Source organism: Myodes glareolus, chromosome 6, assembly GCF_982192425.1.
Source record: "Myodes glareolus chromosome 6, mMyoGla1.1, whole genome shotgun sequence".
In the NCBI taxonomy this organism is placed as follows: Eukaryota; Metazoa; Chordata; class Mammalia; order Rodentia; family Cricetidae; genus Myodes; species Myodes glareolus.
In genome coordinates, this window is record NC_142031.1 from 40,980,517 (window position 1) to 41,004,706 (window position 24,190).

The 24,190-nt window shown below is 37.1% G+C and overlaps 3 protein-coding genes and 1 pseudogene across 3 annotated transcripts; all 4 read left to right on the forward strand.

Annotated features, from left to right (window-relative positions):
* Positions 1-7,056: 7,056 nt before the first annotated feature.
* LOC148121720 (olfactory receptor 5AP2) lies at positions 7,057-8,010 on the forward strand. Its single transcript, XM_087906708.1, has one exon. It carries the CDS (start codon positions 7,057-7,059, stop codon positions 8,008-8,010), a length of 954 nt encoding a protein of 317 aa, XP_087762834.1.
* A 7,289-nt stretch (positions 8,011-15,299) lies between these two features.
* Positions 15,300-16,253, forward strand: LOC148121721 (olfactory receptor 5AP2-like). Its single transcript, XM_087906709.1, has one exon. The coding sequence runs from the start codon at positions 15,300-15,302 to the stop codon at positions 16,251-16,253; it is 954 nt and encodes a 317-aa protein (XP_087762835.1).
* A 2,406-nt stretch (positions 16,254-18,659) lies between these two features.
* On the forward strand, positions 18,660-20,631 carry LOC148121722 (electrogenic aspartate/glutamate antiporter SLC25A13, mitochondrial pseudogene; annotated as a pseudogene).
* A 1,931-nt stretch (positions 20,632-22,562) lies between these two features.
* Positions 22,563-23,513, forward strand: LOC125399256 (olfactory receptor 5M10-like). Its single transcript, XM_048432765.3, has one exon. It carries the CDS (start codon positions 22,563-22,565, stop codon positions 23,511-23,513), a length of 951 nt encoding a protein of 316 aa, XP_048288722.3.
* Positions 23,514-24,190: the final 677 nt, after the last annotated feature.

A 24,190-nucleotide genomic window follows, 5' to 3' on the forward strand; every position in this document is an offset into this window, starting at 1 on the left:
TCAGCACATGATGCGACGCTACCCAAATACAGGTAAACAATGAAGGCTGAGTACAAAAGTAATTAGACTTAGTGTACAAAACATAAGAACTGGATACTTTGCATTATCTCATTTACAGAATAAATAAATGAGTGATTAATTAATTAATAGTGATGGAAAGCAGATGTATGACTGTTCAAAATATATATATATATAAAGTAAATATATATACATAAAATATTCATATATATATGAATAAGAGGTAGCAGTGCATAGAGCTCCAAGAAGTTCTTTGCCTATGGTTAATTGACTTCTAATGTTGTTTGTAATGATGAGTTCATGCTTGCATATATATATTAAAATACAGCAAACAGTATACGCTTCAGGTGTATTCTATGGCAATTGTAATTCAATGTAGTTGCCCAAATAAAAAGTCAAAAAGAAAATCAAAACAAATTAGACAGCACTGTCCTACTTACCCCCATTTACCAACTTTACTGTGTTTGAGTACATGTATTATTTTGCAGGTCAGACTCCTCAGGAAATAACAACCCTCACAGAGAACATTTGCAAGGATATTTTATCTGTGGCTGAACTGTCGTGTTTACAGGAGTAAGAGCTACCTTGTAGCGAGTTAGGTTTCAGACCCACAACTGTCTATGTGTCACTCAATTGAACAATTGGATTAGCAATGCCACCCTCCGAGTCCTTACAGATCCAAGATTTGATTAGAAAGAGCAGACTATGAGAAGATGCTTCACTCGCCACAAAGCACGCTGCTTTTTCTCGTGTGTTGTGGAGAAGGGCAGCCATGACCATCTGCTGCTGCTACTTCTCAGGACAGTACTTGTCTTCAAGAGGTGTCACTTGTCAAAAAGTATTTACCTTGACGATACTGAGCAAAACTCAACTAGACTATATCTAAAATTCTGAGTGCAACGATCAGTTTGTGTTGAATATTGAATGCTTTTGGTCACTGGGCACTAAGATTAACAATTAATTCAGTACACAAGTTCATATTCATACATCTTTAAATGGTATTAAATGTTTATTTTATAGTAGTTGCACAGTGACTGCTGTTGTCTCTGGAAGGGAGAGTATTTAATTCTAAATTAAATTAAAGATGAGTAGAAAGTAGGCTGTTAATTTCGAAATTGTAAATCTGCAGACTTGGAAAGAGCCCTGTCCTATGAAAGCTAAGTGCTGGCAAAACAAATTTTAGCCTTACATTCTTCACCTGAATTTGAAATTTCTGCACATGAAAGCGTCTGCATATGAAAAGAACAGGGATTAAAACTCTGGAGAGACCACCGCAGTTCCTGCAGTGACTGGTTCAACTCCATGTACTGCTCTTCTCAGTGTGCATTTCGGACCTGCGAATTGGGTGTGGTGGAGAAGATATTTAGTGTTATCAGTTTTTAAATTCTGAATTCCAACAGCAAATAAAAGTTAAAACAGGCCTGAGCATTGTTGCTGTTTCTGATATGATTAAAAGGACCTGGTGCCAAGAAGTTCCAGGACTCGGAGGAACACTGGTCAATGGGAGCCACCCTGAGAAGGTGTCCCATCCTGTCCCAACAGCGAGCTGACCTGTTTTCTCCCCGTAGTAGCAGCTGAAGATTTTCTCTCCTCAGATGGGTCTCGGGGAGTGAGTGTTCCGCAACCGAGTCACAGAGTGTGACTTGCCCAGTCTTCTGTTTCGGGGCCACTTGCTTCTCCCCCTGCCGCACCCATGGGCAGGTGGTATTTAGTTCTCAGAGTCACGCATTGTTTCCCCGAAGAAATATCACGAAATGCTTCTCTGCATCCACTAGAGATTCAGATATGCTGAACGTCGTCTCCTGAGGCATTCTGCTTCCTCTATCCCTTGAGATTAATAATAAGAAAGATGTACAGGCTTATTTGAAGATACATTGATTTAATGATGATCGGTTGTAAGCACTGTTATTTCATCTTTTTAAATTTCATTTATTTTTCCTTTCTTCTCTCTCTCTCTCTCTCTCTCTCTCTCTCTCTCTCTCTCTCTCTCTCTCTCTCTCTTTCTTTCTTTCTTTTTTTTGCTTATGAGTTCTCACTATGATGCCCTGACTGGAATGGAACACCCTATGTAAACCTGTGTAAACCAGGTTAGCCTTGAATTCACCAAGACCTGCCTGCCTCTGACTCTCTGGTGCTGGGATTAAAGGTGCCCTCACCATATCGTGCACATGCAGGCCTTTTTTTTTTTCTCTCTAGGCCAAAGGCTCTTGTGAGGTATGATTAGGTGATGAATGAGAAGGCTTTCTGTTTATGCCTTTGTCTATGAATGTCTTTCCTTTGAGGAAGCCATTTCCTGTAGAATTTAGTACCTTTATACAAGGTACTAAAGAAAAGGTGTTATGAGTCATTAACTAAAATGATAGAGAGATAAGAAAACTTTCAGTTGGTTACCCACCGCCTCCCGGGATGGGAGGGAGTGGGAACTGGGTTTGGTACAAAATGAGAAAAGGCTATTAAAAAAATAAAATTAAAAAACAAACAAACAAAAACTAAAAGGAAAGAGAAGAAATGGAAAAGAAAAGAAAAGAAGGACCATCCTGCTATGTTATAATTTAAAAAAGAAAAAAAGAAAACTTTCAGAGGTGTATGTCCATAAATTCAACTTTTCTGTGTAACATCAGTGTTTCAAATGTCTAAGCGCATCCAAATTTATACATTAACTATGTGAAGTTCTTTTTAGTTTGTCATCCATGAGTGGTTTCCCTATAAAGGCCAGGCTGTGCTCACCCACTGGAGTGATCAAGTCAGATTTAAGATGTATACAACATGGCTTTAGAGTCTCATAAGGAAACCTCGCACCATCCTGCATTTTGATAATTATGATTTTGGAGATTCTAGATATGTGTATAAAATGGGTGTAAAGGTCAGAAAATGATTCTTAAATTTTAAGTTTTGGAGTCTTTCATACTTGCAGGCTATATTTACATCTTTTCCACTCCTTCATTTCCCATCCAATACCTCTTCTGTCCCCAACTCTTTCACAAATTTATGCAGCTTCTTTTCTGACTGCGTATGTACAATCTTATTTATTATCTCTGTGTAGTGGATGCAGCAATCCACACTCATCTTCAAAGCCAATGCAGACAATATACCTAAGAAAGACATAGTAAGCATCCCAGTGTGATACAGTCACTGAGACAGAGAATGGAGCTGTCATCCCCCCAAACAACCCTTGTTGTCTCAATTGCCCAGTGTCTCCTCATCCCACCCCTAAGCATTATCTAATGACCTAACTCCTTGTGTGTACATTATTTTCTTGTAGAAAACAACACTAGAGATAGTGCTGTTTTATGGACTCAAATTTTCCAAGCAGATACGGCCCCAGCTTTCAGTGGAGACAGGAAGGATGCACAATAATTGTGCTTAGGAAGAGAGTATTCAAAAATCATTCTCCAACAGGTTCTGGGTTCCCAAAAGTGAAACAAAGAAATACAAAGGAGACTTGATGTTTTCTAAATCTCAGAGAGGAAACATGTAGATTTCATGAATGTCACATGAGAAAACCAGTCCCCAGAGGCCATGGAATGAGAACCACATCCTACTTATTTAAAGAAATAAATAAGTGAATCCTATCTGGTGTGTTCTGAAGTCTCTGGCAATAGTGGGGCACACACAGCTGGAACACATTGATGCATGGTTTACTTTGAAAGGAACAAACTGCAGTATAGTAAGTTGGGAGGCTCACGCTGATAGAAATAAGTCTCAATATTTTTCTGTGTGTGGAGTCAAGAGGTTCAATCGCTCTTTCAAGAAGGAAGACGTGTTCTTGCTGAGGCTTAATTGCTTGCTTACTTGTTTGTGAATTTAGGCATAGAACAGAAACAGCAGAATCAATAGAGGTCAAGCAGTTGCATATGGTAAGGGGAATACTTTAATTATGCTGCTTGGTTAGGGGACTGACCTGAGGCGAAGGGCATTCTGCTGTTAATTTTCTGAATTACCCATTGACTCAAAATTCCAAAAGATCCTAGGGATGAAGAAAGTTTGTTATATTGACTCTACACCCATTTCTCTTGCCCTGATATTTATAGTTGCTAGAATAAATATAAGCAGCAACGAGGAATATGGTTCAAAGGCTTTATAAAATTCATTTTTTGTCATTTTTGAGATTGTAATAAAATTATATCATTATTCTTCTCATTCTTTATTTCAAGCCCTCTCATATACCACTCCTTGCAATTTTAAATGTAGGGAGTGCATTAGGAAATCTTACAGTTATTTTCAGATACATGTATATCTGCAAAGACATGTTTATTATTGCCTGGTTTATGGGTTTGATTGCAAAATCACAGCAAGGCAGGAAGCACATTGCAGAGAAACAGGACATATTCTTATTAAAAGAGAGGAGGGATGTGAGGTTTGGTGGCTCATCCCTGTAATCCCAGCCATGAAGAGACTGTGGTAGGAGGGTCTTCAGTTCTATTTTAGACACGGGGAAGATCTATATAAGAAGAAAACAAAAGAAATTTCAAGAGCATGTCTCACAAATAAGGTTGCAAAAAAGAACACATTTTGCAATAACTATATGAAGTTATAGTTCCTTACGATCATGTTGGGCAGTAATTAGAGTTGACCCAGACCTCACACATGCTAGGTTATGAGCTGTAACCCCAGCTGATGTGTGACTTTACTGTAACTAAGTCAATTCAGCAGTATGAATGAAGCTCGTAAAATTAAGCTGCCGTTTCTCTGTGCACCAGTGCCCACTTCAGCATTGATGATACTATTGGAAATGACCTCAAAAGCTGACTAACCAAGATTGAATTTGAGTTTATATTTATACTCCACTGAGGTAGCTTTGTGACTCTTGGCAAGCTAATAATTGGCACTTTGTATTTACTCTCCACTTATCCTATAGGCATGCAATAAAATAACACAACCAAAATATTTAACACAGGGCTTATGGAGCACAGACGTAATTAAAACATATTCAGCACATTGTAATGCTTTCTGTCTTTAACTAATAATTACTTTCTATTTATCATTAGTAGTTTTTATAAGGCATTATTATCTCTGCTTTTTGTTAGAATTCTATTCTCATGGAAATTATGTTTGGAAATGTGGCAAATAATTTATTTTTTTCTGGACATGAAATTATTTTTAAGGTCTATATTTTACTTTATGTGCATGAATGTTTTGTTTGCATGGCTATGTACCACTCATGTACAGTATTAAGGAGTGTTGGATTCCCTTGAACTGGTGTTGTTGTGAGCTACATTTAGGTAATCAAACCCTGGTTCTCTGCATGAGCACCCAGTGCTCTTAGCCCCTGAGCCACCACTCCCGAACCTAAAGATGCCATTCTCACAGTTTATCTGTGCCAGTGAATCATTGACATGGAATATGGTCATACTGAGGAAGGGCAAATACTACCGTTATGCATTTTCTCTGTTATGACAGAAAATGTACCACTGATTAGCCGAAAACTCCCTGTACTCTAATGGATACTGTTGGGGTAATCCCTTCCAAAACTCCTTCACTGATTGCTGAAGTTCATATATAGTAACAAAAGAAATGACTCCACAGGCATGTTATAGTGAATATGAAAATATGAGGGTTTATATTATTTAACTCTTGAGTGTCTGTCTCAATGAAAACTATATATCAATATATTTTCATGTTTTTATGTATGTTGACATATATACTTATGTATATCAACACATATATTTTATCCATCTTTACATGTGGATGTTTCTGAAAGACAAAATCAGATTTTGTACTCTCTTCTAACAGGTTGCATGCATTCAATGTCATTTTCATTGTCATTGTGAGCAAAGATATTAGGTAATGCTTTAATTTTAGAAATTATCAAGTAACACCTCTCTGTGAGTGACAAGTGGGTGGTATAGCATACTGAACCATAATTTCCTGAGTAGGCTATGCCACCTTAGTCTATTGCTAAGTAATATGAGATAACTAAAGACGCCTGGAATGGGCATGGAGACTCTTGCTGTTGACAGTGTTGTCTAAGCTGTTGCTTATAGGATAAGGCTGGCATCTCTTCTGAGTTCTCCTTTTACTTTCTGTTATTTTCTCCTCTACTTGACTTCACTCCATGTTGCTAGGTGTTAATTTTGCTTACATTTCTATTTTATTATATTAAAGTATTTCTTTTTATTTATTGTCATCATTAGGTAATTCTATGTGTTACTTTTTATGACCCTATTATTTTGTTAGTATTGCTAACTAAATTTGTTTTAACTAATAAAGTAAATATCAAGACAGTTTTTTCAAGAAGTAATATGCAGGTTCTTTTGGTAATGCTTGCATCCATGTAACTGTTAAATCAGGTTTAAGAGTTTAAGAATTCTAGCAAATAATTGCTGTCTATAGTAAATCTGATTTGTAATAATTCTTCTGTGACTTGTGCCTTCCAGGGTAATAATTTGAACTTCACTGACTGCTCATGCTTTTTTCCCATCATGAGTGTTTACACATCCTTAAAACCTGGTTCTCTAATCATTATAGGATATTACTGAACTTTTTGATGTTTAGTTTATTTAAATCCCATGACTGCATGAAGATAGCCTCAATTTCATAAAAATGTAAAGCATATAGAAATTCAAAGAACCTCCTTGTTATTATTGATGCACTTTTCTGAATTTTAATACTTTCAACTTCTTTATATGTAATGACAAAGAGAAGTGAGTTGTTTAAGGAAGATGTGCAATATTTCTTCAGTTATAAGTATCAGGCATACATATTTATAAATTTATTTATCATTAATAATGAAGACAGTTATATTTCAAAATAATTAACCACAAACACAATTAAAGTCAATAAATGGCATAAATCTGTTTAAGGTCCTGAGGACCCAATACTCAGAATTCATTTATAAAAGATTTGACCTGATGTCAATTCCAAGATACTTTTCACTATGGTATCAATATTTCGTTATTTTGAAATAATTCATGTGTATTAAAATATCTATAAATGTATTTATGTTTTCACCATTATATTCATAAATATTTATCTCATCAATATTTGACATTCATCTAAATAATGCAATGCTCTAATTTCTCTTATGTTGTAGTACAGATGGTCAGAACTGTGAAAGGCGTCCAAGCTAAAAATGAGACAGAAGTGACAGAATTTATCCTTATGGGACTCTCAGATAATCCAGACCTGCAGAACATCCTCTTTGCACTGTTTCTTATAATCTACATGATAACTCTGGTGGGTAATTTGGGCATGATGGCACTAATTAAGGTTGACCGCTCTCTGCACACACCGATGTACTTCTTTCTCAGCAGCCTTTCCTTTGTCGATGCTTCTTATTCTTCTTCTGTCACTCCTAAGATGCTGGTAAACCTCCTGGCTGAGGATAAGAGCATTTCTTTCAATGGCTGTGCTGCTCAGTTCTTCTTCTTTGGCTCCTTCTTGGGAACTGAGTGCTTCCTGCTAGCCATGATGGCTTATGACCGCTATGCAGCCATTTGGAGTCCCCTGCTGTACCAAATTCTCATGTCTGGGAGAATTTGTTTCATGTTGGTGACTACCTCATTCCTAGCAGGCTTTGGCAATGCAGCCATCCACACAGGGATGACTTTCAGATTGTCCTTTTGTGGCTCTAATAGAATCAACCATTTCTACTGTGACACCCCGCCCCTGCTCAAGCTCTCTTGTTCTGACACTCACATCAATGGCATCGTGATCATGGCTTTTTCCAGTTTCAATGTCATCAGCTGTGTTCTGATTGTTCTTATTTCTTACCTGTGCATCCTCATTGCCATACTGAAGATGCCCTCTGCAGAAGGAAGGCACAAAGCTTTTTCCACCTGTGCCTCCCACCTCATGGCTGTCACCATCTTCTTTGGAACAATCCTTTTCATGTACTTGCGTCCTACATCTAGCTACTCAATGGAGCAAGATAAAGTTGTCTCTGTATTTTATACAGTAGTGATTCCCATGCTAAACCCTCTCATCTACAGTTTGAAAAATAAAGATGTGAAAGAGGCAGTGAAGAAAATCATACAGAAACGTGTTCTTTGAGGCCAGATTATGAGTCTTATCTTATGTCAAGTATATTGTATTTTCAATGTTTCTTTTAATAGTAGAATTGCTTAAAACCTTTATAGGCACATAGATGATTTGAGATAATACTCATCTTAGTTTCCTAGTGTATTATATTGTCTACTTGTACTCTAATGATGAATCAAACCAATACTTGATGGAGATGTGGGTATCAAAATATTGGAAATTGTCATGTGCTCAACTTTCAATTTATATGTTTAGATAATTGCAGTTTCTCGATTAACTTCAATATGTATGTGTATATATACAAACTTATGTTTGCAATTTTCTGTGTGTATATGCAAACCTTTCTCTCTTACTAATTATTTACTTTAGTGTCTTTGATTGAGTTTTAAACAAAGAGTAATTGTTTTTAGCATGGCTATTGGAATGCATTTTCAGGAAGAAAGCAGGACTGGGGGGGGCGGTGAGTTGAAACATAATGAAATGCATAGAGACTTCAGTAGATCCTATGAGAAATGCAGTTCTGGAGTTCTGCTTCTTCTTTCTTGTCTTAAACTGTCATTCCACAGAGACTTCTTTGTATGGGATGGGCAGTAGGAAGACCTACAGTTTGAAACAAGATAATCCTTTAGGCATGGCATGGTTTCTGACATGGAAGACAGTTGTAAACTGTTAGTCACACAAATACCTGGAGAGTGGTCTGCACAGCACCTAGTGACTTGATGGCAGGACCTTCCATGTGTTCTGCTGTCAAACATCCTTCATGAGACACAACAAAGAATCTTAAGCAAGTATTACGTTAATGAAGGACTGGATCCAAAGTAAGGGATTGTTGACTTTGCTGTCAATTTATCTATTAATGTTTTTCAAGTTAGAGTCATAGTATTTTAACCCTATTGTTATACTGCCTAAAAAAGGCAGATTGTTTTCAATAAACATTTGTCAAATTAAATTGTGGTGTGTGTGTGTGTGTGTGTGTGTGTGTGTGTGTGTGTGTGTGTGGTATTGGGAGTTACATTTGTTTGGATGGATCAAGAAATACCAGTATGTTATAAGATGAGAAAAATGTAAATATGTAGCTTCCTTTTCAATATTTTTTAAGACAGGGTTTCCCTGTGTAGCTTTGGAGCCTGTTTAGAAATTGCTCTGTAGACCATGCTGGCCTCAAACTCACAGAGATCTGCCTGCCTCTGCCTTCTAAGTGCTGGGATTAAAAGCATGTGCCATTGCCACCTGGCTCTTACTTCTCTTCTAACAATAATGTTCAGTGATTGTTTTAAATTCTATCTTTAAAATTTATCTTTAAGGGTCAATTTTCTCATTACCTATTTTATACAAAAGCCTGCGTTTCAAATCTGTCTTGAATTCCATATATTATGGTGGCATTAACTCAATAGGCCAGATTAATTCTGGGGTAGATGCAAAAGACTTACACTTCATAGTATTCTCAGTTATGACTAGAACCCACCCCCTTCTTCTGTGAGATTTATTAGAAGTTTATTCTTTCAATTATCTTGTCTCCCCAAAGAAAAGAGCTATTTGGGTGAAGAGTGTCTCAACTGAGGGGTTAGGAGAAGATTGGTGAGGAAAATAGAGATAGGGTACCTTGGTGGAAAGTTTAAGCAAGGACGGATCTGGAAGGATGAGGAAGAAGATGAGGAGAGTTAACTGGAACAAAAGGTGCAAGAAAAAGGGATGTGTAGGGTTGAGGTCTTATGGGCTCTCCCTCTCCACTTTAGAATGTCTGTTTGTGTTGTCCTTGTTCAGTTCATGTTTAGAGAGTTGGTGAAGCAACTCTGGAATTCTGAGAATGGAAGAAATAGTATTAACCAGGGAAAAACACACATGAGGTTATCAAATATCAAGTGGTCAGTCCTGAAATGTACATACAAGTAACATTGTACAGACTGAACAGGTTATATTTAGGATTGTGTGTGTATGTACATGCACAAATATGAATTCAATAACAAGTAATGAAAAAAATCTTGAATTTCAAAAAGAGCAAGAAGAGGTATATGGGAAGGAAAGGGAAAGGAGAAAATTAATTATACTCTGAAAAATAAAAAAATAAAAAAGTGATATGAAAATCCACTATTTTGAAAGCTAGTTAAAAAAACCTTTAGGTTCTAAGGGAGAGATTCTGTGGGGATGGATTGTGATGCTCCTGAAAGTCTTGACTTATTAAACAAAAGTTTCTGTGCCAAATATGGATTATGTCCTTATGAGCTATTGGCTAGGGAGAACCCTGAGAAATAAAAAATATTGGGGCTGGCAAGATAGCTCAGTAGGTAAAAGTTGAACTGAGTATGATTCCCTTGATGTGTGTGATAGAAAGAACTGAATATTTCAAGTTGTCCTCTGCTTCCTACAGGTTTGTTGTAATAAGGCTGAGCCTACACACACACACACACACACACACACACACACACACATGCATGCACATACACACATGCACACACACGCATGCACACACATATAAATATATAATAAATACATGCAGTAAAACTTCAAATTCACACTTTAGAATTGATTTTGAAAATATTGTAGGAATTGTATCTCATAAATATATTTAAAAATTTCCCACATTTTATACTAAATACTACTAGCCAATATTTAAAGGTAAGTTATTTTCTTTTTTAATGTATTTTTAATTAAAATAGAGTTACATCCCTTTACCACCTCCTTTTTCCTTTCTTCTCTCAAGTTCTCTCTTTCTTTTCTGCACTTGTTAATTAAATGTGTATCTCTTTTTGTGTGTGTGCAAGTTAATAATATCTCATTTACATTCAAGTATTTTGTATTTTTAATATAATGGTATTTGACTCCTCTAAATTAAAGATGAAATGTATCTTCATTTTTTCTTTTAGTTGTTCAGTATTTGCTTCCTTATTGAATATGAGTTTTAGAACCTTATACTTTTTTATAAAGTTTATTTTAATTTAAATGCCCATAGTGTATCACCTTAATCATTTATAATATTCTGTACCAAGTGTAGTTTCTCAACATATTGCATAGAGATCACAGTTTACGGGGCTGATTCTTTAACTGCAGTAGATAGCTACATCTTCCCCTGGTACATTTTGAATAGTACTCAAACTGTTTTCTGATGTTCAGTCTTATAACATGCAGTTGACTACACGCCACAAGTCTTTCTGTCTCATGGCACTCTTTTAGTTATGGTCCCAGTAGTCAATTTTACCACTTTGGTATTGACTGATACCTTGATCTCCAGCATATATTATGATTCACTCAAGGGTTTGCAATCTTTCTCCAAATTCCTGCACATGCTTTAGTTTGACATGCTAATTTCATGTAATTTAGGAAGGAGTGTGCCTGCAAAATTGCTAGTCTACATTTAGATTGGGTCCCTTGTTTATGCAGCATGTGAGCCTTTATCACCTTCCAGGTGTATTTTAGGTTTTGTTTAGAAAGTTATATAGCATATCTTTTTACCTCAGAATATTAGTAAAGTAAGGTGAACAGAGGGCAAACAATGTAAACAATTCTTGTTTGATAGTTTGTGGATTAAATACTATATCTCCCAAATATTTCATTCTCCATCATGTAGTAAAGTTGGATTGGTTAATTGATATTCAGAGAAATTGATGATAACACTTTCACAAATGCACTAACAACGCACTCATTGTCTGATTTTGATAAATTAATTTCACATATGTGTCACCTACATAATCGAAGTATTTGGACAGTGAAAATCTTAAAGTTCTCCATCTAGAGGCCATAAGCTGGTAATTGTTTCTTACTCAAAAAAGAGGGAGGATTACTCTTAGGGAGTCTGTAATAGATGTTGTGTGATATTTTCATCATGTTCTGTCAAATAAAGTTTGATTGGAGTCAGAGGATAGAGCTTCCCACTAGTCAGCCAAATTAACCATGAAGGTTTTGGAGGACTGTAGATAGATAGGACAGAAAGTAGTAAGGTGAGGTGGAGAGGGACCTTGGCCCCTTTGGAGGAAGGAACAGAGCAGGTAAGAGAGTATTGGTGGCTTCTCTGCTCCCCTGATCCTTCATGTTCTTACCCCTATATCTGACTCCTGAATTATTATTGATAAAGAGTAATTGGAATGATGGTTCAAGTATATCTGCCATCTAGATGTACTAACTGTGGCACCCCAAATTCAATACTTGATTTCTGCAAACAGTAATGATGTAGGCGACAGAAATGGAGAAGCTAAGGGCAAGGAGTTTAGTTAAAGACACAATCACATAACCTGTGACTTGCAGAGTCAGAGCTCAAGTCTATGTAGCCTTTTCAACTGCTGAGTGTCCTCTCCACTATGCTGTTCCATCATTCTGATCTGTGCAGCTCAGTTCATCACTATAGGAAGCTAAACAGAGGTAGCAGCAGCCTGACATTCTGAGGACTCATTATTTCTCATTACACAAGCTCAAACCATCACTGGAAAAAAAAGATAGTGAATAAAGATTTGGAATCCAGATTCCCAGAGCACTCTCCTTTGGGTTTAGGCATCCCAAAAGTAGAGCAAAGGAATACAAAAGAGAATTGAGATTTTCTTAATTTCACCTGGGAAAAGCAGTAGATTACTATGAGGCAACAGAGGAGGTGCAGTCTTTAGAGAGGAAAGAACATGAAGGATATTCTACTTAAAATAAGTAACAGTAGTCTAGCATATCCTAAGACTCTAATTGATGATAACTGTGCACCATTCAGCAGCTGTATTAGTGGTACTGAAGTTTGAGAGGTACTGTATCTTGACATGATAAGCAAAGGACCGAATCAATCAACTATTGAATGCAGAGAAAAGAGTTTATGCTTTCCTATTCTTGTACAGAACAGTTTGTTAAGTCTATCTGAACTATTTATTATTCTTTACAATCAAAGACATTCCTTCTCTAAAAATAAGGACTTTTTATTTCCTGAGTTGTAGCTGGGTAGGAATTTGGGCAAGAAAGAGAAAGGAGCAGACCGATCTAATTATAGTCAAGAAATTGAAAAAGGCAATGGAGCAATATAAATATGTAGTTTATTTAACTTTCTGACATGAAGAAAATTCACAACCTTATGAATTTCCTCATTCACTCAATGGCAAAGTCCCAGCGTCGCTGGGTGATGTAAATGCTACACTCATTTTTTTTTATTTCAGATTATCAGAGAGAAATATAGTATAAATGCTATGATTCAGAGTCATTTTTGAAAAAGGATTCTCTATATAGACATGGATGTCCTAGAACTCTCAATGTAGACTAGGCTGGTCTCAGACTCAGAGATTTGTCTGCTTCTGTCTCCTGAGTGCTGTGATTAAAACGTGTGCCACTATGTCCAGCCTAATTTGGGCCATTTTTTAATAACAAGAAACAGCCAATGAAATCTCACATCTATTTTCAAAAACTGTTGGAAATTTAAGACTAGAAACACCTGCCCTTGGGACAGCAGTTTGAGAAATTTCAGCTGCATGAAGGTGGTTATTGCAGGGAAACAGAACAGCTATTTTGTTTAATACAAGAGATGGATGCTTGCTGCTCATATTATGAGATACAAATCATACCGTGTTTGGGTAAAAAATGATGTTCACTATTGGGAATTCTAACAAAGGGTTTTCAGCAATCACATGCTCTTGTCAATAAATATGCTGACTTTTAGTATAACTAAATATTTTCTAGAGAGTTAAGGTAGCTCACAATGTTGGCTGTGGCTGTTCTTCATGTTGGGAAGGATAATACAAAAACATCCATTATTCTTTTCCTTGCTTCTAAAGTTGTTATTGAAGTTCACAGATGATTACCATTCCATGAGAGAGGATCCAGGGTATCCATTTGTGTCGGGGGCCCATAGACATATGCAATATGATGTCAGAGATGGGAAAACTTTGTGCATCACAAAGTCTGTGTTATGCTTTAGAATGTACCACTGGCTGGTGAGTGCCTCCATACTTCCTTAACCTCAGCACGTGAAGATGATACCATACATACATAGTCTTTTGACAGTATCTGCTAATTCTCCACCATTGGTTTGTGGGGAGACTTCAGCGTAATGACACCTTCATCATGTTATAACCTCAATGAATGATGCAGAATTTAATGATATGTCTCATCATTTAATAATTTACACTTATTCTAGCATTTTTAAAAAATACTTAACAGTTTGAGAATTTGATTATAATTGAAACTATCTACTGACAGTTATTGCTATCTACATTTTATTTGGAAAAAATAGATTGGACATCTACGTTGGGATTTACTTTTTACTCTTTGTACTATATCTCTCTCCATTGCTATTTGCAAGAGAGGATTGATTTTTTTTCCACCTAAATTACACCTATTCAGCAATTGTATAGATCCAATGTAGTGCTAGAAAACTCCTAATGCTATTTCTAGTGCTTTTGTGTTTATTAATTATTTTTATAAAATTGTTTTTGACTGATAGTTAAAATTAAAAAGAATTATATTTTATTTGCTAATGAGCTAATGAGTGAGTATTTGATACATATATGGTCTGTAACATATATAAATGAGGTTATCATGCCTATTTTTGCATTTTATTATTTATTAAGTGGAAAACATACAAAATACTTTATTTCAGGTCATGGAGATGTTCAGTTTATTATAGCAATACAATCAAAACCTATGGTAGGATTGTTATGAGTCTGTGATTCTCAGTTACAGGTTTGCACTGTTCTGGAAGGTCTTACCTTTTTGATCTTGGCTTTCATGTCAGTTTTGCAAACGAATTCTCCAATTACTAAAAATTCTAAATATTGAACAGATGGAAATTTTTATAGTTGCCAATTCTCTAAAATTAGTATGATACTAAAATCCTACAGGCTATATCAGAAAATCCCCAATTTCTTCCTATAGTTGTAACAACTCATAGATCATTCCCTCCTTCACAAGTTCAACTAATTACTATTGTTCTCACTGTTGACTATTTTTTGTCAACTTTTATTATTTTAACTTTTTCTTTAGGACTTTGAAGGAATACTCCGTGCTTTAAAAATGTGACATTTTCTCCAGAAAATATCATTTTAACTATAATAACCAATAAACACAAATAACTGTTAAGGATATGTTGTAATTAACCAATAAATGATATGAAATGCAACCAAAGTTAATTGACAATAAAATATTTGCCTCAAGGTCCTTAGGAGGTGGCTCAAAGTTTTGAGATACAATATTTTTAACACCAAACCAGTGCATTAATATATCATTGATCTCCCCAGTGTTCACTATTCCTTTAGAATTTTCATGTTTTAAATATATAATTATGTTTGTGCAATGCATTCAACTAAATAATGCAATGCTCCAACTTCTCTTATGTTGCAGTACAGATGGTCAGAACTGTGAAAGGCGTCCAAACTAAAAATGAGACAGAAGTGACAAAATTTATCCTTCTGGGACTCTCAGACAATTCAGACCTGCAGAATATCCTCTTTGCATTGTTTCTGGTGATCTACATGATGACCCTGGTGGGTAATTTGGGCATGATGGCACTAATTAAGGTTGACCGCTCTCTGCACACACCGATGTACTTCTTTCTCAGCAGCCTTTCCTTTGTCGATGCTTCTTCCTCTTCAACTGTCACTCCTAAGATGCTGGCAAACCTCCTGGCTGAGGATAAGAGCATTTCTTTCAATGGCTGTGCTGCTCAGTTCTTCTTCTTTGGCTCCTTCTTGGGAACTGAGTGCTTCCTGCTAGCCATGATGGCTTATGACCGCTATGCAGCCATTTGGAGTCCCCTGCTGTACCCAGTTCTCATGTCTGGGAGAATTTGTTTCATGTTGGTGACTACCTCATTCCTAGCAGGCTTTGGCAATGCAGCCATCCACACAGGGATGACTTTCAGATTGTCCTTTTGTGGCTCTAATAGAATCAACCATTTCTACTGTGACACCCCGCCCCTGCTCAAGCTCTCTTGTTCTGACATCCATATCAATGGCATCGTGATCATGGCTTTTTCCAGTTTTACTGTTCTCAGCTGTGTTCTGATTGTTCTCATTTCCTACCTCTGCATCCTCATTGCTATATTGAGGATGCCCTCTGCTGAAGGAAGACACAAAGCCTTTTCCACCTGTGCCTCCCATCTCATGGCTGTCACCATCTTCTTTGGTTCAATTCTCTTTATGTACTTGCGACCTACTACTAGCTACTCAATGGAGCAGGACAAGGTTGATTCTGTGTTTTATACAGTAGTGATTCCCATGCTTAATCCTCTCATCTACAGTTTGAAAAATAAAGATGTGAAAGAGGCAGTGAGGAAAATCATAAAGAAACGTGTGCTTTAAGTCTATGCTCTCCATCCTTAGGCTGTGCAGGATGTCGTAGACTTTAAAATTTGCTATCTGATTATTTTTAGGTCATTTCTATGTATTAAAGTTGATATGTTGGAATTACAGATACTTTTTTGATAAAGAAATGAGATTTATTTTACTTAGAGTCTTGGAGATCTGGGTATGCTGCTGACATCAACTGGGCTTGGGTAGGCACCTCATGGAAGATGTTACAAATGCTTCTTAATCCCCTCCATGTTATAAATATGTCTTTTGGACCCATCTGATAAATACATATCATAGGTAAAGTGTGTGTACTGTCTAGTAGAATCAGAAATCTTGCCAAGACATTTTTTTTTCAGTATGATCAAATGTCATACATGGAATTTAACTATGCATTTTGAATTGCCAAAACATTAGTTATGTGATAAATATTTCAATCATGATAGGCACATTTATCTAATTTATCAGATATGCATTACCAATATCATCCTCATATTTCTCACATTGCACTCAAGAATACAATACATAATAAAAAGTCTTACCAGATATTATAGAATTTGAGCAGCAGCCATAACATGGAAATATTTGAATCTTTTAAAATTATTTGAAACATGGCAGAATTCTAAGCATTCCTGTGTTTTATTTATATTTCTTCCAGAATGGCATGGAGTTGTTATTAAACATTTGTTAAATTAGGTATGAGTTCTGTGGTTTTCATTAGGGTAGGAAAAATCAATGCTGGAGCAATATGTCAACTGATATTTTTGATAATATTCCACACTGAGGCAGATTCTATGAAGTTTAGAACCAAAGGAGTGTCTCATGCTTGCTTCTTTCCACTCTATCAGCTGCCCCAGACCATGAAGAATAAACACCGCTGTGCTGTATGATCCAAATGTTGTTATTGTGTCTCTGAAAATAAACTATGGAGGACTGATGGCAATTTGTCTCCTCCAGGCAACATTTTACAGTGTTCTAAATTCTCTTAACAATTAGACAAGATTTACTTCCTTACTTCATTAATGAATAAAAAGTTATAATACATAAGTTTTCAGATTATCATTGACACAATCTTACAGAGAAAATTAAGTATTTCTGATTATTTTTATATACTTTATTTCCTTAAGTTTGACATGATCTATAATAAAATTGAATTATACTTACTATTCTATAATTAAAAATCAAACAGAGCTCCATTGTCTTTGTTTTGTGATATTTCTAGACTTTCATACAATAACTATGGCTGCCCTGCAGGTTTGGGGGCCACAGACAAAGCCATGCAATTCATCTCTGCAACAGTCGTGTTATTTCCAAAAAAAGTGCTTTGCTGCAGATGTCTAGTACTCTGATTCTTGCAGTCTTTCATCCCTTTCTTCTCTACTCACCCCTGAGCTTTGAAGGGAGGGAGTGTGATACAGACATTCCATTTATAGTATCACTTCACAGTCTCTTGTTCTCTCACAATAACCAGCTGCGAGTCACTACTAATCTCCAATCTTCCAAAAGGAAGGTTCTCTGATAAGGACTGAGAGGTGCACTGATATATGAATATAATGATAAGAACAAAGGGAGAAGTTTGACAGCATGTTCATTTAGCAGAGAAATAGTATCAGGGTATGCCTTAGGGTTATGCATTAGTCCACCATGGGTTATTGGTTCAGTAAGCAGTAGTTGCTTTCTGCAGCAGACTTTTAATCAAATAAGAAAGTGTTTGGTTTATGCCAGAACATTCATGCCATTGTCTAGGGAAAAAAGTAATATCCTGTACACTACAAGCTTACAATTTCTTTCTGTTCTTTTATTTAAATTTCTCGTGATAAACAGTATTATCTCTTTTTTTTACAGAGAAGAAATATAATTTTCAAATGATTAGCTTTCTGCTGACTAAAGCATTTCTTAACACTAATATTCAATGGACATTTTTGATTTTTTTGATTCTGAGGAAGCAACAATTACTTTTTAATCAAAATTTTATAGGTAGAATTACTTTGGATAACCAAAAAATTAAGTTGGAGTTCAATGAAATTCATGAAATGGAGACCAAGTAAAGAATTGTATTTGTACTATACTTTTTCAATAATCTGTTCTTAAAACTGTCACTTATTATACTTTATCCCTCAGTCCCATTGGATTATTTCTTCTTAATATGAACAGTATAAAATGAGAAACTCCAGGTGGCGTTTCTTTTATTTTTGTATGCTAAAAATACAAAACATCTTCTAACTATATCACCTTGTCTTTTATTATTTAAATTAATAGATAAAGCATACAATAGTCTGTCCGTGTGTATACCCGCAGGCCAGAAGAGGGCACCAGACCCCATTATGAGATGGTTGTGAGCCACCATGTGGTTGCTGGGAATTGAACTCAGGACCTTTGGAAGAACAGGCAATGCTCTTAACCTCTGAGCCATCTCCAACTCGCAGAGTCAGCCTACAGGTTTGGTCTGGGTTCTATTGCTGGAGCTGTTGGAGCCACCGCTGTGTATCCTATTGATCTTGTAAAGACTCGAATGCAGAACCAACGGTCCACTGGCTCCTTTGTGGGGGAGCTCATGTACAAGAACAGCTTTGACTGTTTTAAGAAGGTGCTCCGCTATGAAGGCTTCTTTGGACTGTACAGAGGTTTGCTGCCACAGTTACTGGGAGTTGCCCCAGAGAAGGCCATAAAACTTACAGTGAATGATTTTGTGAGAGATAAATTCATGCACAAAGATGGCTCGGTCCCACTTTCTGCAGAGATTTTGGCTGGAGGCTGTGCAGGAGGCTCCCAGGTAATTTTCACCAATCCTTTAGAAATTGTCAAGATCCGCTTGCAAGTGGCTGGGGAGATCACCACTGGCCCCAGAGTCAGCGCTCTCTCCGTGGTGCGCGATCTGGGCTTCTTCGGCATCTACAAGGGTGCCAAAGCATGCTTTCTGTGGGACATTCCTTTCTCGGCCATCTACTTCCCCTGCTACGCCCACGTGAAGGCTTCCTTTGCAAATGAAGATGGGCAGGTCAGCCTGGGAAGCCTGCTCTTAGCTGGTGCTATAGCTGGTATGCCTGCAGCATCTTTAGTGACCCCTGCTGATGTTATCAAGACTAGATTACAGGTGGCCGCCCGGGCTGGCCAGACCACTTACAGCGGTGTGGCTGACTGTTTCAGAAAGATCCTGCGGGAAGAAGGCGCCAAAGCTCTGTGGAAGGGAGCTGCTGCTCGTGTCTTCCGGTCCTCACCACAGTTTGGTGTCACCTTGCTGACGTATGAATTATTGCAACGATGGTTCTACGTTGACTTTGGAGGAGTGAAGCCCATGGGATCTGAACCAGTTCCTAAATCCCGGATTACTCTGCCTGCTCCCAATCCTGACCACGTAGGGGGCTATAAACTGGCCGTTGCGACATTTGCAGGGATTGAAAACAGGTTTGGACTTTACCTACCTCTCTTCAAGCCTTCAGCATCTACCTCAAACGTGACTGCTGGGGGCCCGTAGGCGGACTGACCTGGATGTGGCTGTCGAACGGTTGGAACTGCAGAGAGCCCCATAGCGTGGCTTCGCCCCTTCCGCATCTGTCTCATTTAAATTCAGGTCAAGGCTTTTTATATTAAATGCAATCATTCATTTTCTGGATGTTTTTGTACCAAGATCATGTGGAATTATTCCTAATTATTCTTTGGCCCACTGCCCACGAACCTATGTTTGTATCTTTTATACACTGGGATTTGGGCACCACTAACTTGATCTGGAGTAAGTCTGAAGGGAAATTAGGGATGTCTCCTACCTGAGTCTACTGAAAGGCAGCCATGGTTCCTAAAGCGAAGAGTTCTGAGGATGTTTAAAGAAGTAGAAGGCTGGGAATATATTTATAAAAATGAAAGACACTGTAAGAAAAAAAACAAATATCTAGCCTGGACTCAAATTTTAAACATGCACAAATTTGGCCTCTGGATTGTATTATGAAGGTTTTATGTGAAACATGTTTTTTCATAATGAAAGCCACATTGAGGATGTTTAGTAATCATACTCTCTTACTCGTACCAAGTCTACTAGGGAAAAGTTTTGAATGTTAAGGAAGTGCTTTTGGCATTCTTATTATAGAGACAGAAGAAACTGAGACACAGTTCTGCTCCTAAGAGTGTTGATTTTGGATAAATGCTTACATGATGAACACATGCTGATTCCTGTCAATTTTAACAGACACTAAGAATAATGCCACCCCCTCGTGCTGGGGCCAGCCTGCTCCCACGTGTATGGTAGGCGCCCATTCACCTTTAAAATCATTTTATCTTGATCATGTCAGACAAATATACTCAAAGTTTTTATTTAATTTGGGGTGCCTTGTATCATGGTCAGAGGCTCATGTGTTTGTGAAAGGGAAATAAACTATTTTTAAAGCTAAAAAAAAAATTAATAGATAAAAATGGTAGATTGCAGTGGTAGAGAAAGAGAGAAGAGAGAGAAAAGAAGAGGAGAGACAGAGAGAGAAAGAGAGAGAGAGAGAGAAAGAGAGAGAGAGAGAGAGAGCAAGAAAAAGAGAGAATTGTTTACACATGTTAGGGAGTGGTTTTGGCCTCATAGGTGAATAAACTCCTTACAACATCAAATTACGATTATTCTCTTGAGAATCAAAGAACATTTAAATTGTACCTCTAAGGCTGTTTTTTAGACACTTAGGGGATTATCCAAGAAAATACATCATAAATCTTACTACATTGTGTGATGCATCGTAAGTCAATATTTGCAGGTAGGTTAAATTTTGTATTTGATAACTAATATATATTCGTGTGTGTATGGATTGTATCTATCATCAAGGGAAAATATATTGTCAGTTACTCCTGACAATTTTATTCATATGCCAATATATCTAGTGACTCTAAAATATACACTATTGTATGTGAACTCTAATGTATTTGTGAGAAACAAGTAAACAATGGTTTAATGCCAAGTATTGAGACAATTTTATCATGATATTACAAGCACATAGAAATTCTGGGTGGTAGGTCATACTGACATTGATATCATAGTTAAGAATCTGTGCTTTCTCTAGTAGATAGTCTTATAAATGGGTTAGAATACAAGAATATTTTACACAAGCAAAAAAATCACACTATAAAGATGGACTTATTGTAGACATTTGAATATCCTTTAGGCTGTTCAAATCCTCCCTCTCAGAAAGGGATTTTATTCCATCTGAAATCTTTCTTCCTTTTTTTTTTTAATATCATAGCTTGTTTTCATTTGACAATGTGGTGCATAGGTTTCTGTATGAATTCGTATCTATTCCTTTTGCTCTGCAACATACACTCTGGGAGGACACAGGATGAGATACAGCCATAACCTTATATTGATGAATAATGTCTGAAAATGGAGTTTGCTGTGCACAGGAGATAATGTATTGATAAACATCCAATATAGAGAGAACAGTTCTTGGTTTCTTAGGGATATTTCTTTGTTGTTATTGGTGGTGCTGGTGGGGATTTGAATTTTGGAAACACAGTTTTGCTATGTTGATTAACTATTCCAAGACTGAGTAGGGGTGGGATAGAGGAAAAGGTGAAGGGAAAGGGAGGAGGGGAGGGAGTGGTATGTAAAATGAGAAAAGATATTTTTTCAAAAAAAATTAATTAATAAAAAATGTTTCCAATGGTAACCAGATATTGCCAATTTCTTTCTGTAACCACCCAGGTTATTAAGAATCTAAGCAACTAGCACCATGTTCTGTTGAAAATTTGCTTAGATTATGAAAGATTATCATAATTTTGAAGATAAATTTCAGAACTTCAGAGACTCTTCATTCTCTTATTGACCATTGAGGGTGGTGAGTAACATGATGTATTAGATGCTGATATTTTATTCTGTCTTCAAATGTACAGGGTATGGCAGCTTAAAATACTAAAAGCAAATATTTCTCTGTTCATAGAAATGATGAATTGCCATGCCTTTAAAACTTTTTCCTTAAATATTGATCTTATATTGATAGAAAACATGAAAATATATTCTACATGGATATTGCTAAGAACATAGGTGTACTTGTGTAAATATATATGTGAAAGCATCTGTCTATAATGAATATGCATACAATTGTGAGAAAGAAGAAAGACAGTGAGACCTCAGGTTTTTTTTTTGTCTGCTGTGTGATTAAGAGGGATACAATAAAAAGAAAACCACAGATTACAAAAAATTCAGGTTGAATATGATATGTAGGTATTAGAAAGCATTTGACAAGAAAAGGAATTGTGCTGCAGACCAACTAAAAATCAGTGAGGACTACAGCTCATCGCTAATTGCGAAGGCACTGCTCACATTTCTTTCCACTTTGAGTTTGCAAGTGTAAGAGAATGACCCCCCTCAACCATACTACCACAGGGATGGATTTCATTCTTGTGGGACTCACAGAGAGCCCTGTCCTGGGGAGGATCCTCTTTGTGGTGTTTCTGCTCATCTTTGTCATCACACTGGCAGGGAACCTGTGCATGATTGTGCTGATCAGGACCAATTCCCGCCTGCAAACGCCCATGTACTTCTTCCTTGGGCACCTCTCCATTGTAGACATTTGCTATTCTTCCAATGTTACTCCCAACATGCTGCGTGGTTTCGTCTCAGACCAGAAGACAATCTCTTATGCTGGGTGCTTCACTCAGTGTCTTTTCTTCATTGCTCTGGCGATCACTGAATTTTATATCCTTGCTTCCATGGCACTGGACCGCTACGTGGCCATTTGCAGCCCTCTGCATTACAGTACCAGGATGTCCAAGAATGTTTGCGTCTCTCTCGTCACATTTCCTTATGTGTTTGGCTTCCTGAATGGGCTCTCTCAGACTCTGCTCACTTTCCACCTGTCTTTCTGTGGCTCCCGTGTAATCAACCACTTCTACTGCGCAGACCCTCCTCTCATCCTGCTGGCTTGCTCTGACACCCATGTCAAAAAGATGGCCATGTTTGTGGTTGCTGGCTTTACTCTTTCAAGTTCTCTCAGTATCATTCTTCTGTCTTACCTTTACATTTTTGCAGCCATCTTGAGGATCCGTTCCGCTGAAGGAAGGCAAAAAGCCTTTTCTACCTGTAGTTCCCACCTGACAACAGTCACGGTATTTTATGGAACCCTTTTCTGCATGTATTTAAAGCCTCCATCAGAGAAGTCCGTGGAGGAGTCCAAAATAATAGCAGTTTTTTACACCTTTTTGAGCCCATTGCTGAACCCCTTGATCTATAGCCTAAGGAACAAAGATGTCATCAACGCCATGAAAGAGGTGAACAAGGGAAATTTCTGCCAGAAAATTTTTGTTTAGGAAGACGTGCATAGTATCCTTGTAGAATGATGCTAGTATCTCAGATTTACTTCTTGTGTAACAGCATATACCCCTAGTTTCTCCTTTTTTTTTACTATTTCCTATTGTAGTTTACACCTTCTAGTTATATTAATAAGTAAATCTACCATTTTGAAATTAGAAGAAGTATTTTTACTTACTATTCAAGATTCCATATAAAGACATTGTCTTAATTTATAAGAAATTTAGTTTCTAACCAACTTGTCCTAAAGAAAAAAGAAAGAGGTAAAATCATACCCCATGAAGTATGACATGCTAACCTATAGAAAATTTCAGAAAGGATAAATGATTTTACTGAATTTTTTTGTACGATGGTGACGTTTTTCTAATATAAAGAACACCACAAAATGATTACTTTGATTCCTTACTCAACAATCAAATGACATAAAGTAAATTGTGAAGGGCCGTATCCACATGCTCCATTACAAGATGGTGCTGGCATCCGGTTTCACCGCCAGGTGAACGCACATGTGCTCGGTAACTTTCCACTGCTGTCCCTGCCTACTCCCGAGGCTTTACCTGGGCTAATGGGCAGCGGCCCAATCCAAGGGTGACACGTCCAAAGCAAGGACTGTTTCCTATATAAAGGTTGGGTTCCCTCATTTAGGGGTCCCCGGCCATGTTAGCTGATGCTCTCT